An 18,189-nucleotide genomic window follows, 5' to 3' on the forward strand; every position below is an offset into this window, starting at 1 on the left:
ACATTGCCTGTGTCTATCTACAATCAGCACCTATAACATCCTGCTTTATCAGTGCCTGGGGAGCCTTCTTTGGTAACAACCCTCCATGGGACCCATTAATGCTCCAAGAAGCTTTTGGGGTTTCTTCTGACTTCAGCTTCTTGAGGGCTTTGTTCAATCTCCTCTCAGGATGTGAGGTTCATGGACTCAGCACCAAATACACCCAAGGGGTCATTAAAGTGCTACAAAGCTCTAAGGACCCATGACTCTCCTATTTTTCTTCAGTTCTTCAATTCTTGATGGCTACTTGGAGAGTTTTCAGCAGTGTATAGACCAGAGGAACATACCAGTGAGCACCTGAAAAGAAGGATACCTGCTTTTTAAGCTCTCTTTATTTTTCTTACAGAATAAATGATATCTCCAATTCATATTGACCCATAGGGTCTTGTAATGAAATCTGGACATGTAGGAAAAGCAGTATGTTCAGTATGAGGATTAGTGGACAAACTTTCCCCTCACATCCCAACATTCCATTTCCCTAATCAGCCACTGGGGACTTCCATCTCTCCTGTTAAAATATAACTTTTTCCATTCAAGTCTGTACCTGAATGTTGCAGCTCCTCTACACCAATTCCCACCTGCTTTCCTTAGACAACTAGTTGCAGACGCAGGAAGTTTTCTTCTTAACTATAAATATAAAAAGAAATTGTATAGTTGATAAAGAAATAAAATACATTCCTCAACTGAGGAATGTAGAGATTACATCCACAGTTTAAAAGATATAGCAGTGGTAACACAAGTTGAAGGGTGGATCAATATGCTTCTCTCCTGAAATTCATTGGCTGGCTGAAAACTTCCACAATTTCAGCATGGGACACCAATGACATTAGGATTACTCAACCCTTTTAGCTGACAAAAGGGTGTTTGCTCAACATTTTTTCAATGTTGAAAACCACTCCTCAGCTTTTCAGGCAGAGCTCAAGTGTCTAACCACAAGCATCCTGTGACACTTGAAGAGGCTCTGTTACATCTAATGCACCTACTTGGGGCTGCCAATACTTGCAGAGGGCATGTGGGAGACTAGAGCCCTCTAGGTGCAGGTGGAGGTTGGGCAAAGGAGTCCTGGGCCCCTACAATGACACCAGACATCCGTGATCTTGTGACTGCATCTTATACCAGCTCTGATGATAACTTTCCTTTTCAGAACAAGAAAAAAAAATCACACTAATCACAATAGTTTTCTCATCCTCAAAGCCAGTATAGTAAAATAAAACAAAATTAAGAGTGGGAAAGGAACACAAAGTTTTGTAAAAGCTGAAAAGTGTATCAAAATACATTCTTTGTATTAGATCATGTTCTCAGTTTCTTTCTTTTTCTATTTTTATTGACATTTTCTAAAGATTTCTGTTATAATCAAGACTGCATCTTTACAAAGTTATTGTGTATCTCCTGCAAAGGTCAATGTCCCTGCAAACATTCCCTCCCCAGGGCTGTCAATCCACTGATAACTGCACAGAGTGACTTGCATCCTGAGGGCCAGAGCTTCTGGGTCAGGATGAGCAAGCAAAGAAACATGTGCTGGGTGTCATCCTCACACATGTGATGTCTTCTTGCAAAGGCCTGCCTTCTTCAGGCAACAGGAAGAAGACACACACTTGCAAAACCTTGTCCTCACAGGGACTTGGCCCCCCTCTATATCTGCGGGAGAAAGAAAACTTGACTTGAGATTGAAGGAGTCTGTGTGAATCAGCCTCTGGTATGGAAAGAAATCTGAAGAAACTAAATCTCTGTTGTCTGAACATGTCTGCCCCTGTGAAATTGTCTGCAAGTCAAAGAGATGGTTGGAAAAGAGAGTTGTCTGTGTGGGAGATACATATAGGTCTGTGAGTATGGAGAGCATTTTCATTTTTGCAGCATGCTTGGAGGGTGAAATTCTGCTTTCAGTCCTGGGACACATTCCCTGGGTCTGCAGTGTGGTGCCACAATGGGTCTCCTGTTGGAAACATCACAAACTGGTGAAAGATAAATCTCACATAGAAATTGAGAGTGGTTTCACCCCTCACCCAGCATTGTGTTTAACCTGGAGGAGTAGACAGCCTTGGAAGGTGTTTGTAAATCATGGTCTTACTGAGATGTTCATCAGGTGCAGCCATTACCCCCAACCCAAAACCCACCTGTTTTGAAGCCTCATTATCTCTGTCAGTCTTTTCCACCTGTTACCTCCCCCTGAGCAGTTCACACCAAATATCTCAACCTGGCACAGGTGCACACAGTCATGAAAGAAGAAAAATGCTGCCATTCAGCTCCTGTGTGTGTGAACTGGAGTGTGCAAGCACACACTAGACTGCTCACCTGACAAATGCAGATGTTCTGGAAAAGGGACCAGGACATGCAGGGTGCAGAAGAGCAGAGCCCAGGTTGTGTCCTGTGTAGCAGGGACACACTGGGGAAGCTGTGCCTAGTCCATCCTCCCAGAGCAGCCCCTCATATCAGCTCTTCCCAGAACTGGCTCCTCACCCCAGCAGTGCGGTGGCAAATGGCCATCTCCATTCTCCTGCACGTCTCTCCATGCCCACCATGCTCTCAAAGACAGCATGAGAGCCCTGGCCCTGCAGTCAGTCCAGCAGCTCCTGCTGCACCAAGGACAGAGCAGCCTGCCCCAAGCTCATGGCCTGGATCTAGCCTGTGGTCACTAGCAGATCACACAGGGACTATGAGCTTGTCCTCTGCAGTCCGCTAAGTTCACAGGCAGAGCAGCAGACCCTTTTATTGATCTGGGTGTATTTTCAACTACATCTTCTCAAGAAGATGTCAGGTATGTGTCTGAGGAGATCCCCTTGTGTTTTAAAGGTGTCCTGCCCCTGTCACTACTCACAGGAATCCAACGGAAACATAACCGTACCACCAAGTTGTGATTTGCTCTTGGGCTGTATACACACACCAGAGCACAAGTGGAGAGTGTGGGAATGAGGAGAACAGCCCTGAAAAGAGAAAGTCCTGCTGCTGGAAGTGTCTGCAGGAAAACTGTAGTCTTCATGCAAAGGCTGCAGCCAGGAAATGACTGCTGCAGCAATGAGGGCCTGGTCCTGAAGAGCAGAGGGTCTGTCCCCACAGGCTGCATCCAGGCTCTCCTCCTCTCCACTCCCACTCCACTGTGAGCACTGGAGCACTGGAGAGGACAAAGACCAGCCCACAGAGACACAAGGCTGGCACCCTTGCAGGAAGGAGCGTGAGATCACACCCTGACTCTGGCCAGGAGAGCTGTGCTCTCCTAAGGGACATGGGACCCGTGCTCTCAGCCCATCTTGACTTGCCAAAGCCCTTGGTGTCATTGCTGAAAGAGACACCGCAAAGAGAAACCCTCTGCATCGCACTGAGTGCATCTGAGTGAGCTGAGACTAGCAGGCTATGAGGTCCCCACATCTCTGCTGATGAAGGGAGAAGTCTGTCTTTCTGCTTCAACAAGGTCTCTGGGTCAGATTCAAAGGATTCCATGAAGACAGGTGGCATGAACAAACACAATTTTTCCTTTAATAAGAATGTAATAGGGAAAAGTCAGTAAGAAATGAACAACAGCCTTGATGCCAGCGACCCTGGGAATGAGGAGGAGATGCACATGGGACACTTACTGGTGCTCACATTGTACCTGCTGAAGCAATTTTCTCAGTGCATCCTTGAGTTCTTTGTTCCTCAAGCTGTAGATGAGGGGGTTCACTGCTGGAGGCACCACCACGTAGAGAACAGCCACCCCCTGATCCAGGGATGGGGAGGAGATGGAGGGGGGCTTGAAGTAGCCAATCATGATGGTGCTGAGAGAAAGGGAGATTACGGCCAGGTGAGGGAGGCACATGGAAAAGGCTTTGTGTCGACCCTGCTCCGAGGGGATCCTCAGCACAGCAGTGATGATCTGCACGTAGGACAGCACAGCAAAAACAAAGCATCCAAATACTAAACAAACAGTAAGTACCATGATAGGAGCTTCCCTGAGGTAAGAGTCTGAGCAGGAGAGCTTGAGGAGCTGAGCAACTTGGCAGAAGAACTGCTCTATGACATTGCCTCGGCAGAGTGGTAGTGAAAATGTGTTGGCAGTGTGGAGGAGAGCAATAAGAAAACCACTGCCCCAGGCAGCTGCTGCCATTTTGAGACAAACTCTGCTGCTCATGAGGGTCCCATAGTGCAGGGGTCTGCAGATGGCAGCAAAGCGGTCATAGGCCATGACAGTGAGAAGAGAACATTCTGCTGAAAGCAGGAAAAAGAGGAAAAAGACCTGGACAGCACAGCCCAAGTAGGAAATGGCCCTAGTGTCCCACAGAGAATTGGCCATGGATTTGGGAACAGTAGTAGAGATGGAGCCAATATCCAGGACAGAGAGGTTGAGAAGGAAGAAGTACATGGGAGTGTGGAGGTGGTGGTCGTAGACTATGGCTGTGATGATGAGGCCATTGACCATGAGGGCAAACAGGTAGATGCACAGAAACACTGCAAAGTGCAAGAGCTGCAGCTCCCGTGTATCCACGAATGCTAGGAAGAGGAACTCATTCAAGTAGCTGATGTTGGACATCTGCTGTCTTGCAGCACTGAGAGGGGCTGTTCAAGCAAGTAGAGATGTAGACAGGTTAGTGAAGACTGCCATGAGCAGAACTTTCTCCTAACTCCTTTCCCTGCAGTAAACTGTTTATCTCTCCCCATCTCAGCAAAACTGCCACAGAGCTCCATGGCTTGAGCTCCATTTTGTGCTGTGTTTGCTGTCAGGACATAGAAATCATCTGGATTGCTCCAGCACTCTGAGTGAAACACTGTGATTCCTAGGAGCAAAAGGAGTCACTGTGGTGCTAATGCAGGGCAAGGACAGCTCCTTGGCCATCCACCTTGTTCACTGCTGCCCTGTACTTGCACCTCTGAGGTTCAGGACCATTCCAGTCATGTTACCCCAGGAAAAAAATGGCACCACTGAGCACAGAGGAATCTAGTACCAAAGTGCACATCAGCAAACTCTGCTCCCTTCCTCAGAGGATCTCATGTTCTGCAGGGTGGATGTCTGAACTTCATCTGAAGCTCACACTGGCCAGACAGTCCCAGGGCAAGAACAGGAACAGCATGTACAAATGGTTAACACAGAGCAATACCATGATATTTCTGCTTAAAACAGAAGGGAGAAGGAGAGGGAGAGGATGCTGAGGATCAAATGGAGACTGGACCTGGCCTGCAGGGGGTCTCTCCTTTCACCCAGAGCTTCTCCCTGCAGTCCCCAGGCAAGCTGAGTGTCGCCCCTTGCAGACAGCAGAGTCACTGCCCCAGGCACACAGCACCCTGGTGTGGCTGGGACACTCTGACAGTGTGGCAAGGAATCCCTGCTCCAAACACCTCCTGCTCTGCACCAGGGAAATGAGGAGAGTCATCCTGGCAGATGCTATCGGCCATGGGATGTGGTAGCTTTAGAGGACTCCTCAGGGTACCTCATGGTCATTGCCTGGCAAGGGAGAGACTTACTGTGTTAGGGGCTATGAGGATTTCTTCACCATGGAGCTCTCAGACATCCTCCCACCTCTGAACATCTTTAACTTCTTTCTGTCTCACTTGTCTCACTCATCTTCCTTGTCTCAAGTTGGCACCTGTAGGAAATGTCCGCAGCTCTGCTGCTCTTTGCGGAGGAGCTTCTTCTGAACACACTGCTGCCAGGTTACCATGAGCTCCACCCCAGGAGCCTGGCCATGCTAGGAAGAGTGGCACAGCTGGAGGTGTGACTTGATTTCTCCTCTTGCTCCCTCTTCCTCCTCCTGGGAAATGGTCATTGAAGCAGACTCAACTAATTATCTATGGTCTCCTGAAACACAAGATCAGACTGAAGCCAGCATTAGAAATTATATCATCAGAGGATGGTTATCTAGGACAGATGGAACTATCCCACTCTGGGAGGCTCTATGCCCACCTCTTACCTATGTAGCCAACTTAGATGGGGGCAAGGAGTGAGTTCATTTACCCATCCTTCAGATGAGTCAGCCTGGGCATCTCATGCCAGGTTTTCAAGCCCTGGGGTGGAGCAGGATTCAGATCCCTTTTGTGCACTCTGCAAACTCAGAAGTGGCTCTGAAAGAAGTGGCTCTCCTGTTGCCAAAACTAATGTGTGCATAACACATATTGTTGTCTAAATTCTTATTATAATCCCTCGAGACTGAAGGTCAGTTACTCACATGCAAACACAGAATAGCACAAGGAATCACAGAATGGTTGAGGTTGAAAGGGACCTCTGGAAATGACCTAGTCTAACCCCTATGCTCAAACAGGGTCACCTAGAACATGCTGCCCACAGTTGAGTCCAGGTGGCTTTTGAATATCCTCAAGGAAAGGAGACTCCACAACTGGATACCTGTTCCAGTGCTTCATTACTGTCACAAGAAAGAAGTTTTTCCTCAACTTCTGATAGAATTTTCTGTGTTTCATTTTGCATCCATTGCTTCTCATCCTATCACTGGGCACCACTGAAAATAGCTTGCCTCCATCTTCTTGACAATGGCCCTTAAGAAATTTGTGCATGCTGATAAGATCCCCTCTCAGTCTTTTTTTCTCTATGCTGAACAGGCCCAATTCTCCCAACCTTTCCCCATAGGAGAGATGCTCCAAACCTTTCATAATCTTCATAGCCCTGCTCCAGTAGTTCCCATGTCCCTCATCCTGGAGAGCCCAGAACTGGACACGGACACAGTATTCCAGAGGTGACCTCACTAGGATTGAGTAGTGGGGGAGGATCCCTCAACCTGCTGGCAAAATGCTTCCTAATGTACCCCAAGAAAGCATTGACCTTCTTTGCCACAAGAGCACCTTGCTGGCTCATGGCCAGCTTGTTGTCCACCAGGAACCCCAGGTCCCTCTATGCAGAGCACTTTTCCAGACAGTTGGCACCCATGGGGGTATTTCTCCCTAGGTGCAGGACCCTGCCCCTCCCTTTGTTGAACTTCATGAGGTTCTTCTCTGCCCATCTCTCCAGCCTATGCAGGTCTCCCTCAATGGCAGCACAGCTCTCTGTTGTTTCAGCCACTCCTCTCAGTTTTGAATCATCAGTAAACTTGCTGAGAGTGCCTTCTGTTCCTTCATCTGATCACTGATGAAGTTGAATAAAAGTTAGACCAAGTACTGACCCCTAGGGAGGGACTGTCACGGAACGAGTGGTGGTGAGGGTGAGTGACAGAATGCACTTCACTCCTGTGAAGGAAATAGTAATAGGTTTTATGGAAATGGACTCTGGCTTAACAAAATTATATGGCAATGTCACTTATTATTTACTGCCACTTGCTCTCTATGCCAGCATGTCTCTGCTCTGAAGCAGGGCCATTGCACACATGATGTTCTTGGCTCTTTGTAACAGGTTTCACCTTGACCAATCTGCGCTCTGTGCCACAACTGCTGCTCTGCAGCCTAAATTCACACAAAAGCATGCAGCCTGGGGCACAGATAGGAGGCGATGGAGATGCAGGAGCTGTGCCACCTTGTTGGAATACCTGAGAAGTGATGGTCTCACTCGCATGACTGCAGGGCTACAATGGGAGGGTAGAAGCTCATCAGAAAAGACCAACAAGGACGTTACCGATGGGGAGAGGCCATTTGTGTGAAGGGGCAGTGGGAACATAAGGAGATATATCCCGTATTCCATGGGATATAGAAGGGGCTGAGTGCTTGTGGGTGAGCATCAGGGTGGCTTTGTGATGAGATTTACAGACCACTGGATCAGGGTGAGGAGGTTGATGCAAACATCTTCAAGCAACCTGAGAAAGTCTTTGCATCACAGGCCTTGATTCTTATGGGGGAAATTTATTTTTTCCAACTTTAATTGAAATGAAGTAGAGAAGGTTTGTGGAGGGCCTGAGGACAAATTAGCATAGCTGTAAGACAGGACAACAGGGGTGGTGCTCAATTGCATCTAGTACTCGCAAGCAAGGAAGAACTGATCAGGGATGTGATTAGCAGTGGAAACTTTGGCTGCAATGACCATGAAATAGTGGAGTGTGGAGTGCCAGATCCTGAATGGACTGAGGAAGGGCAGTAGCATCCTGCAGACTTCGACCTTCAGAGGAGCAGACTTGAGCCTCTTCAGGGGCGTAGTGGTGGAATCCCAAGGGAGAGAGTTCTGAAGAGCAAAGGGGCTCAGGAAAGGCATTAGGTCTTTAAGGACAGCACCCCCCAAACATAAGAATGTTCCATTCCCATAATCAGTAAAACCAGTAGATATTTCAGGACACTAGCCTGGCTAAACACTGAAGTCATGACTGAGGTGCATTAGAAGTCTTCATGCAAGAGGTAAAAGCAGGAGCAGGCTGCAGAGGAGGAAGTCAGAAATACTGTATGGTGTGATGATGTACTGTTGGTGGAAGGGAAGTCAAAGCTCTTCTAAAATTGCCACTTGCAGGGGATTTCAGGGGTATGAGGAAGTGCAGTTACTACTGCTCTAACAGGGAAAGAATAACAAGGAACTCATGGGCTCACTGCTGAATGGGGCAAGGGCTTGAGTAACAGTAGATGTAGCTAGGTCTGAGGACCTTCTTAGATTCAGTCTTCACCAATAAGGTACTCCAGGTTTTCTGCTTGATTCGGGAATCCGGATGAGAAAAGCAATGTGCAATGAAGAGCAAAAGCAATGCTGAGAGAGGGATTATGTGCAAGAACTAAACCTATACACATTTCTGGAAATGATTGGATGGTATCTGTGGACACTAAGTTGGCCACTGTCATAGCAAGGCCACTCTCTTTCATCTTTGGGATAAAGGTTGTGGAGATCAAGGAAGATCTCAAAGACTATATATAAAAAAAGGAGTATGGTCTGCCTATCTTCAAAAAGGGCCAAAAAAACAACCTGAGGAACCGTGATCTGTTCAGTCTGATTTTGGTGAGGAGTGTGTCATGGAGCAATGTTTTTGGATCACATTTCTGGCCACATGAATGAGAAGATGTCTGGGAACAGTCAACATGGATTAACTGAAGGCAGATCACTCCCCAATGAACCGATTGTTTTCTGTGATAGAAATCCTAACCTTGTGTAGGAGCAGAGAGTTATGGATGCTATTTAACATGAATTTAGCAAGGGGGTTGACACTGTCCACCACAATACTCTTGGAGACAAGTAAGGATGTTATGATAGGATGGAGAGAGAACCAGATGGATAAAAAGCTGATTGGATGATCAGGGTCAGAGGGTTTTGGTGAATGGGCTGTGTTGAACTGGAAGCTGGTGGCAAGCAGAGTATGCAGGGCTCTGTACTGCCACCTGTCCTGTCTAACTGGTTCATTCATGATCTGGAGGATGCAAATGTCATCACATTTGTAAATGTTACTTGATTAGGCGGAAAAGTCATATACGTGAGGACTGCCCTCCAGGTGGACCTCAGCAAGTGGGAGGAATGGATTGTCAGGAACCTCATGGAAAACAATAACAATAAGAACAACAAATTCTGGGTCCTGCACCTGGGATATACCATCACCTAGCAGTGCTATGGGGCCTCTCAGACATGTCAGGAATGACTCAAGCTACCTGGCCAATCTTGAGGGCAATCAAAGCCAAGGGGGCACCTGATTTTACTAAGGTTAAAATGGGATGCCTATGTTTGGGCAACCAAATGCCTCCTTGGGACTTTTGGTCCTATTTGTGACTATTTTACATAGTTTGCAGTATCACTTTCTCTATAGCAATCTCTTGAAGACAATTCTCACTTCCTTTTTTCTGAGGTTACAGATGGCAGGATGGGGGTCCCAACTGTATAAACCAAGGCAAAGTATTTGGCAACATCTGAAAAGCCCCCTTTCAGCATTGTAAGTATCAGCCATGCCTGAGCCAGAGTCACCACTGCAAGGTATAAGCACCAGATGGAAAAGGCTCCATGTTTACCCACAGCTGAAGGCCTTTTCAGAACCAGTCTGAATGATTTTGGCATAAGGAATAACTGCTAGGAAAAAGGGAAGGGTGCCGAACACCAAGATGATGATGTACAACATCACTCAGCTCCAGAAAGTGTCTGCCCAGGCTAGTTCCAATCTGCGGGGTTGTGGTGGTGTGGGTGAATGGCATGGGGTGCAAGGAAGTCAAAGGGAACACCTGATAGGTCTGTCCTGTCTGCTCTGGTAGGACACTCAGCCATGGCTTGAGCACCAGACTGACACAGAAACCTCCACTCATGATGAGAGAATGATGCAGGGAGTCATTTTTGGCCACACAGCGATCCCAGGACATGGCATCCAGGAGAAGGCTTTTGGTGTTGCTCAGTAAACCCACAAAATGCACCCGGGCAGCACAGTCAAGCAAGGAGAACTTGCCAACTTCTGCCAGAAAATCCAACATCATTTCTAGCTGAGTGACTGATATGTAGCAGATAGCCTTAAACTCTGATGAATCAAGGATGAGAACAGCTGCTTATGATATACACTTACAAAAGCATTCAGATTATCCAAGTGAAAACCACAGGGTAGTTTTCCTAAGAGAAGACTTGAATTCACAAACACACAAAGTTTTAATATTTCTTTGTTTGTTTTCCTGGCATACGTACCTCCATTTTTTTTTTTTTTTTTTTTTTTTGCGTGTGTGTGTGTGTGTGTGTGTATTTTTGGAGTTCTAGCAATGCCAAATCTCCGAGATAAAAATAGGGTTTTAGGAGGGGAAAGTGGTCAGCATCTGATTCTTAATCTACCTACCTATGCATATGAATGAGTAGGAAGACTGGAATTTTTACTCATTGTTCCCATCCTTTCCTTAAAAGAGAATCTTTCTATTAGAGGCACAGATCTGATTTTGAATTCTTCCATCTCACTGTTCAGTCTCTCCCTCTCTTTCTGGCACTCCTCAGAATTTCTTCTCTTTCTGCATCTAATTTTTGAGAGCCTCCCATCTTATTCCTTTCAGCTATAGCTTGTACTTCAAAGATGAAGCATTAACTGATGTTACTCTCCAGCATAACACTTTATTTGAAACTTGAAAACTTCATTTGAAAACATGATTATGTGATGAAAATTTAGTAAAACTAGTAATAAAAAATTGACAGCCATTTCTTTTCATTTTACCACTCCATTTTGAGTAGTCTTTCTGTTCCTTTCAGTCTTAAAGCCTTTTGTTCTGATTAGGAGACTGTTTTGTGCCCAACAACCACATAGCACCACACAGACCTCCATCACTGCCTAAAGTGCAGGAGAATGTTGGTGGGGCCTGACACAACAGTACTGCCATGTAGCTGACCTTTGAGATGTGCTATTCCTCAACATTGGCTGTAACGGGCCACATTCTGACGGAAGACACCATGAATGCTGAGATCCTTTTGAGATTTGTCAAGGATTGACTTCCTACAAGCCACGATGATTCTCATGGCTTTCTGGCCTCCTCACCAATCCCCAGACAATGGTGCCAAGCATTTTTCCAGGCTTCTTTCATTTGCTGATTCCTTAGGCTGAATATGAAGGGATTTAAAAGAGAAGTCCAATGCTGGAGAGAACAGAGAGGATTTTGTTGAGGTGTCCAGGGTTCGCGTGGGAAGGCGTGACATAGATGAAGATGGAGATGCCAAAACCCAGGGAAACAACAGTGAAATGAGAAGCACAAGTGGCAAAGGTTTTCTGCCTGCCCTGGGCAGGTGGGATACGGACTATGGTCAAAATGATCCAGGTTTAGGAGAACACAGTCAGTGCCAAGGAGCTGAGAAGCAGGAGAATGGACACCACAAAATCCCTCAACTCAGCAACCCAGATGTCCGTGCAAGCGAGGTGCAGGAGAGGTGCACTGTCACAGAAGTGGTGGTCAATGACGTTGGGACCACAGTATGGCAGCTTGGCTTTCAGGATTGCTAATGGCAAGATCAAGACCATGCCACCCACCCACGCACCCAGGAGAAGCTGGCCACACACCCTTTCCGTCATGATGGTCAGTGGTGATGGTCATGATGGTGGTGGGTGATGGTGATCTCAGAGGGTGGCATATTGCCACGTAGCGGTCATAGGACATGATGGTGAAGAGGATGAATTCTGTTGCAGCCAGGGAGAAATAAAAGTAGAATTGGCTAAAGTAGCCAGCAGAGGAGATGGTCTTCTTCTCTGACAGGAAGTTTGCCAGCATTTTTGGAACAACAGAGGAAGTCATGGACATCTCAATGAAGGACAAATTGCTGAGGAAGTAATACATGGGAGAATGGAGATGGCAGTCTGTATAGACCAGTACAATGACAAGAGCATTTCCCAAGACAGTCACTAAGTAAGCGAGCAGGAACACCACAAAGAAGATGATCTCCACCTCATAGTGGTTTGGAAATCCCACGAGAACAAACTCAGTCACAGGCATGATATTCCCCATCCAAATGTGCTTTCTGCCATGGTGAGAGGAACAGAGCAACACAGTTTCTTTGAATATTCAATTCATTCATTCATTCAAAAAAAATCTTTCCTCACTACTTACATCTCCATTTCTCCATTCCTCCCCATTCCACAAGTATTTGTTATTGTTCTTTCTTTCAAAAAACAAAGGGGGGGCGGGGAGGGGAGAGATAGATAGGTGTAAGATGCAGGTCTTTGCTGCCAAGGTCCTTCCACCTCTGTAACACCCAGTCAAAACTGCCATCAATACACAATATGCAATGCATTCTTTTCATGCTACATTTCCAACTTCCCTATTTGCAGGTCATGCATGCACAAAGCAGCAAAAACAGCTGCAAGGAAAATATTCTCCTCTTATGCTTGTGCTTTTGCACTTACCTTCTGCACAAAGAACACCCCATATATTTACATTTGATAACTTGCTGAAGCTATCTGTGTCCAAGTTCCCAAAGAGCTCTGCAGTTTCAGGAACCTGTGCAGTTGCAGCATTCTTCTGTTCCAGCAAATTGTGGAGAGTTACAGAATAGAAGTGGATGCATCCTACATTCCCAGTTTATATCATAACAGCAGAGGAACTCACTTTCTGACAGAGTTACAGCATGGCCCAGAGAAGGACAAATACAAAGGAGCAATCCCATGATATAGTAAGCCACAAGACTCAGAGTATTAGAGTAAAACACATTTTTCACCCCTGCTGATGGTATAAGCAGAGCTGTTATATGTGGGCTCTGATAATCTGAACACCATAGCATGAGAACTGAAACACACATTCCGTAGTTTGTGAATGCTCTAACTGCTAAATCCTATGGGAGTGAACCTAGTCGTCTTGAGAAAACTGAAGCAGTTTATAACTTTGAAACCACCCAAAGCATGTTGTCCAGAAGATAAAGTTCAGGAGGAAGGTGGAAGTCTTCTTCTTACGTGTGTTTTTATTTTCATTTTTAATTAATTATTTATTTTTAATGAAGAGAGCACATTTCAGAGTGAGACAATTATACCTGATAGACAGTCTTAGAAATGACATAGAGATGATAATTGGCTCCCTTAGAAACATTTGAACCTTGAAAGCTGGCAATTTCTGACTCAGGGGATTCAGGCAGACAAGTCTCACCAGAAGTTTGCAAAAGTAGAAAACTTTTCTTCTTTGTAGAGAACAACAGCATTGTCCAGTATTTCTGATGAAAAAACAATCACTTCAAGGGTCTTGTCTTTCAGAGAGACCATAGTAATGAGGAGAATCAGCTCACCTAATGGAGCTAATGTGGAAGGATCCCACCATGGGCTTTTCCAAGATATGGTCTATCTATTAGAGGCTAGAATGGGGCTAGCTGAGGACTCGTATGTTGACACTTTTCACATTCACTCTGATGAACACTTGAAGCAGATATCCTTAATGGCATATGGTGGTCTCCTGGGCAGTCCTCTTGTGCTCTTGGACACAAACAACATATTTTTTTTGTATGTATCTTTGTTGTGCTACCCTCATCAATAGGAAAAAGGCTCTGGCTTGATGCTGTTAAGGCTGAGGCTGTATGTCCTAGCTTGCTGCATGACAGCCTCTAGGGACATTTCAGAGTGTGAATTTGTTGGGGAGGTCTCACAGAACTCTCCTATGTGACAACAGCCAATACAACTGGAGTGCATCCTGGGACACTTACTTGGCCATGTGCTCATCTTTTCCCTCTGAGGGGTCCTATTCCAGACAGAGGCCTGGAGAAAGACGGTGGGCAGCACGTCAAGGGGAGTTGCTACTGCCTCAGACTCACAGATGGCAAGGCCCCATTTTGAATACTGATCCCAGTTATGGGCCTCCAGATCAGGAGGGATGAGGGAAACTTTGGAGAATCCAGCAGGAAATGGTAACGTGCCGACTGCAAAACTCCATTGAGGCAATATTGGGGCATCAGATCTTTTTTAGTGCGGCAAAGAGGAGGCTAAAAACAGTACATCAGAAGGTGCTAGGAGACATGTCCAACATCCTTTCAAGGCATCTCTCATCTATGTCTATTGTCTTTATAATGCTTGGAGGTGAGGGGAGAACTGAGATGATGGGAGGAAATCAAAATTTGCACCCACCGTCAGAAATGACCATAAGGATGATCTGCGAACTAAAGGTCAATTAAGCTCAATGTGGTGCTTAGGAAATTCTTGGAGTCCTCCTGGAAGATATTTCTGGGCAAATAAAGGAAGAACAGGCGTCACGGAGTGACCAAGGTTACATCCTACCTATCTGGCTGATCTACCCGCCTTCCTGCCTGCTGGACCTGTGTGTCTTACATGATGCAAAGACTAGATTTGTGGAGGAGATCAAGCACTGTAAGTCATTTTCTCTTTACTTGAAGAAGGGATTTGACATGACATCCAACAATCATTTTGTATCAGTGTTAGGATGTCATGGTCTGAATGGTTCTCTTAGTTTTGGTCTGGATGGTCCTCTTAATTTTATCGTATCAGAGGTGACAGAGTGCTGCCATCATGTTGGCAAATGTCCTTGAGGAGAGGGGATCGTATGTAGGTTTGAGGGCATAGATGCATATGGGCATAGAGGGACCTTGACAGACTGGAGAAATGGGCCAACAGAATCCATATGAGTTCAAACAGGGACAAATGCAAACTCCTGCCCTTGGAAGGAACAGCCCCCTGCTGTGATCCAGGCTATGGATACCTGGCTGGGAGCAGCTCTGTGGGGAAGGCTCCATGGAAGATCCAGATGGACCTGAAGTGAACATGTGCCCTGGCAACAGTGCCATGTGCCCTGGCACAGGTGTGTCCTGGCAACAAGGATGGCCAAGTGATCATCCCACTCTGTCTGCACTCATTAGACTACATATGCAATTCTACCTCCAGTTTTGGCACCCTCAGTCCAGGGAAGACGTGGATAAATGGAGGGAGTTCACGGAATATTCACCAAATTGTTCAGGAATTTTGAGCCTGGAAAGAGAGGTAGAGGAAATGGGACTCATTCAGTGTAGAGAAAGGAAGATTCTGGTGAATCTCAGAGCAGACTTTCAATACCAATAGGGACATTTTTGAGAAGACAAATTAAAGCTCTTCACAGTGGTGTATGGTGGGAGGAGGAATGGCAATGGACATAAACTGAAACAAGAAAGCTCTCAAGAGGCAGTCCAGAGAGGCTGTGTGGTTTTCATCCTTCATAGACAGGACTTGATGAAACTCTTGAGCAATTTCTCCCTGTCTTTGAGCAGGAACACTTGGATCTCCCTCCTGCCTTTGATCCATCACTGGAACATCCCAGCATAAGCTTTGTTCAGTCCCACAATACCTATAAAATGTCCTCAACAAATTCTACACAGTCCCACATAGCTGCTTCAATATCCCACAAGGAATTTGCTCTTTCCCAGGAAACCTCAGATAATTTTATCTCCTTGTGACTGGTTACACAGTAGTACTTGTCCCTCTGCAGAGAGGCAGTAGAAAGAGTATTAAACCGAATGCCCATCAATCAGTGATCCAAGAGCTCTGGTCTCTGTTACCCAAATGCTGAAGGATTGAGTTGTTGTTATTCATTTTATTCAGGGTTACTACATATTTTACTCATGCTAACCAGGAGCCTTCTGGAATTCAGCCAAGGAAAGGGCTCCAGAGTCCTTCACCTGGGGTGGAAGAAACCCAAAGGCCCCCTGCAAAAGGTAGATTTGGGGCCGATTGGTGAAAGAAGAGTTTTCTAAAAGATGGCCTGGGGCTCTTGAGGAAGAAGCAGGAGTCAGCCATGTGCACCAGTGGCAAACGCCATGCACCGAGATGGGACTCCCATACTGCAGGCAGATAAAGGGGTTGAGATGTGTGAGGAAGCTGTTCCCTAAGCTGCAAAGTCCACCCCTGCCCTGGGAAGGAAGCCTGGGATGGGAAGTCTGATCCCCCTTGTCCTGGTGTTGCCATTTAGTAATTTTCATGGATTAATTTTCACTCATGACTTGCAAGAAAACTATGTTGTTCTGGAACAAGAATCAAAAGAAGGATTTGTTTATGCATTTCCAATAAAAAATATGGGGTTGTCATTCTGTCTGAAAGACTTCTTTACTACTTGATCACTCCCTCCCAATAGTGCAGAAAAGAGTAGTCTCCTGATGCCCTGTGAGACTGGATCGGGACCAGGGCCAAACCACAGAGCCCTGTCCCTTCGACATCTCTGCAGTTGTTGTGGCAGGAGGAGACTCTCACTGTATGTGCTGCTCCCATGCTCTTACCCTCCCAGGGGGAGTGTGGATGGAGAGGAGCAAAGCCCTTCCCTGAGCCATGTCTGCCCCTGCATGCAGGACTTGTGTATGCGTCACAGCTGTCCCCGATGCCAGCAGCAGGAGTGAGTGGGGTGAGGAAGTGCCCTCCTCTGGGTGATGTCCCCACAGTTCTAATTGCCCCCAGGCTGTGTGGTAGAGGGGCCATGGAGAGCAGGAAGAGCTGATCCTGGTCAGGGAGGTGACCACAGCCCCTCCCTGGGCACCAGGCCTTCCCCCTGCACCGTACTGCCCACCAGCAGCCAGCAGTGGACCGAGGGCAGCATCCCCTTCCTTGGGGCTGGGGCATGGCTGGGCTCAGGGATGTTCCCATTCCTGCAGCACAGGCGTCTCTCATGATGCCAGAGCTGTGCAGGAGAGCCCCAGGCAGGACTCTCTGTGCCACGGTGGGAGACTCACTTTGCCTGTGAACTGAAAGCTTAGTGATTCAAGCCCAGTCATGGATGGTGAACCCTTGGTAGGATGCCTGGGAAAGGGACCTTCTGCCTGGCACCCTGGCTTTTGCTCATGCTCAGCAGGAACTAGTGGAGAAAAAAAACTATGATAGCCCTGTGGCTCTGAATCAGGCTGAAGAAAAGGACCTGTGAATTGCTCAGGGAAGGACCTGTCTCCTGAACCAGGGCTCCTGTGAATGGAAGTATCATCCCGGGTTGGGCTGGTGCCACTGATAGTCCCCTTCACACCTGGGTGTGCAGAGATAGGTCCTGCCAAGGGATGTAAACTATGACATAAACTCCAAGGCCTAATGTCAATGAGAGAAGTCCTGCTTTTGGGTACATCTTGGGGATGTGTGGGAGCACAGGCAAATGGAGGCAGTCCGGGAGGGATCCTGGCAGTGATTTAGCAAACATGCAGGGCAGTCTATGAGAGGAGTGGGGCAAGGGAGCCCGAGAGGCAGCGGCTGAACCAGAGAGTGCAGATAGGTTGTCTGCAGGTTGAGGGGAAATACAAGGCAGCTTTGCACTAGGATGATGGGCAAAGCCAAGGGTTTGTAAGGATCTATGAGGAGCTGAGGCAAACCCACAGATGTTCATTTCCAAGCAGTTGAGCTCCATATTTGCAATAGGAGCTTCTCAGGTGCACTCCCTCCATGACTGGAGAGGGAAAAGGGCAGCAGCAGAGGCTGAAGGACTCCCTCGTTGCACGTTATACTAACTTGCAGAGTTTCTGTCATGAAAGAGCTATTGCAGCTCTTGCCCATCCTGCAGGGGCCAGTGGGAGACGGGAGCCCCTCAGGGCTGCAGACAGAGGCTCAGCAGGGGGGAACAAGGGCACCTGCAATGGCACCAGATGTCCATGACCCTCTGATGACATTCCACTCCAATTCACTTTCCTTAAAACAGACCACACACAAAGTCTCCTCCAAAGACCAGTAATTCAAAAGATACACCACCACCAAGAAAAGAACTAAACATAATCAAGGAGGGCTATAAAATGGTAGATTTTGAAAAGGGTTCACAAAACATTTTTTTTGTTTGCAATTTTGATGTACTGTTTTTTTTTCATATTCAGATCCACACCATTAGAAAAGGTATTTTTATGTCCTGCACAGAGTATAGAGGCCCAAACCAGCCGGGACAGTAATTGCTCACTCTTTGCTCAGAGCCATTCCTGCTAGG

At 46.8% G+C, this 18,189-nt stretch overlaps 1 protein-coding gene across 1 annotated transcript; it reads right to left on the reverse strand.

Moving 5' to 3' along the window:
• Positions 1-3,307: 3,307 nt before the first annotated feature.
• LOC148592359 (putative olfactory receptor 13C6) lies at positions 3,308-12,282 on the reverse strand. Its single transcript, XM_088535188.1, has 3 exons — positions 11,831-12,282; positions 3,626-3,788; positions 3,308-3,313 (listed from the first exon to the last, which is right to left on the reverse strand). The coding sequence occupies exons 1-3, from the start codon at positions 12,280-12,282 to the stop codon at positions 3,308-3,310; spliced, it is 621 nt and encodes a 206-aa protein (XP_088391314.1).
• Between the last annotated feature and the right edge of the window lie 5,907 nt (positions 12,283-18,189).

Source organism: Tinamus guttatus, unplaced genomic scaffold (assembly GCF_059628265.1).
Source record: "Tinamus guttatus ecotype Peru unplaced genomic scaffold, ASM5962826v1 Tinamus_guttatus_pri_ptg000618c, whole genome shotgun sequence".
Lineage (NCBI taxonomy): Eukaryota > Metazoa > Chordata > Aves > Tinamiformes > Tinamidae > Tinamus > Tinamus guttatus.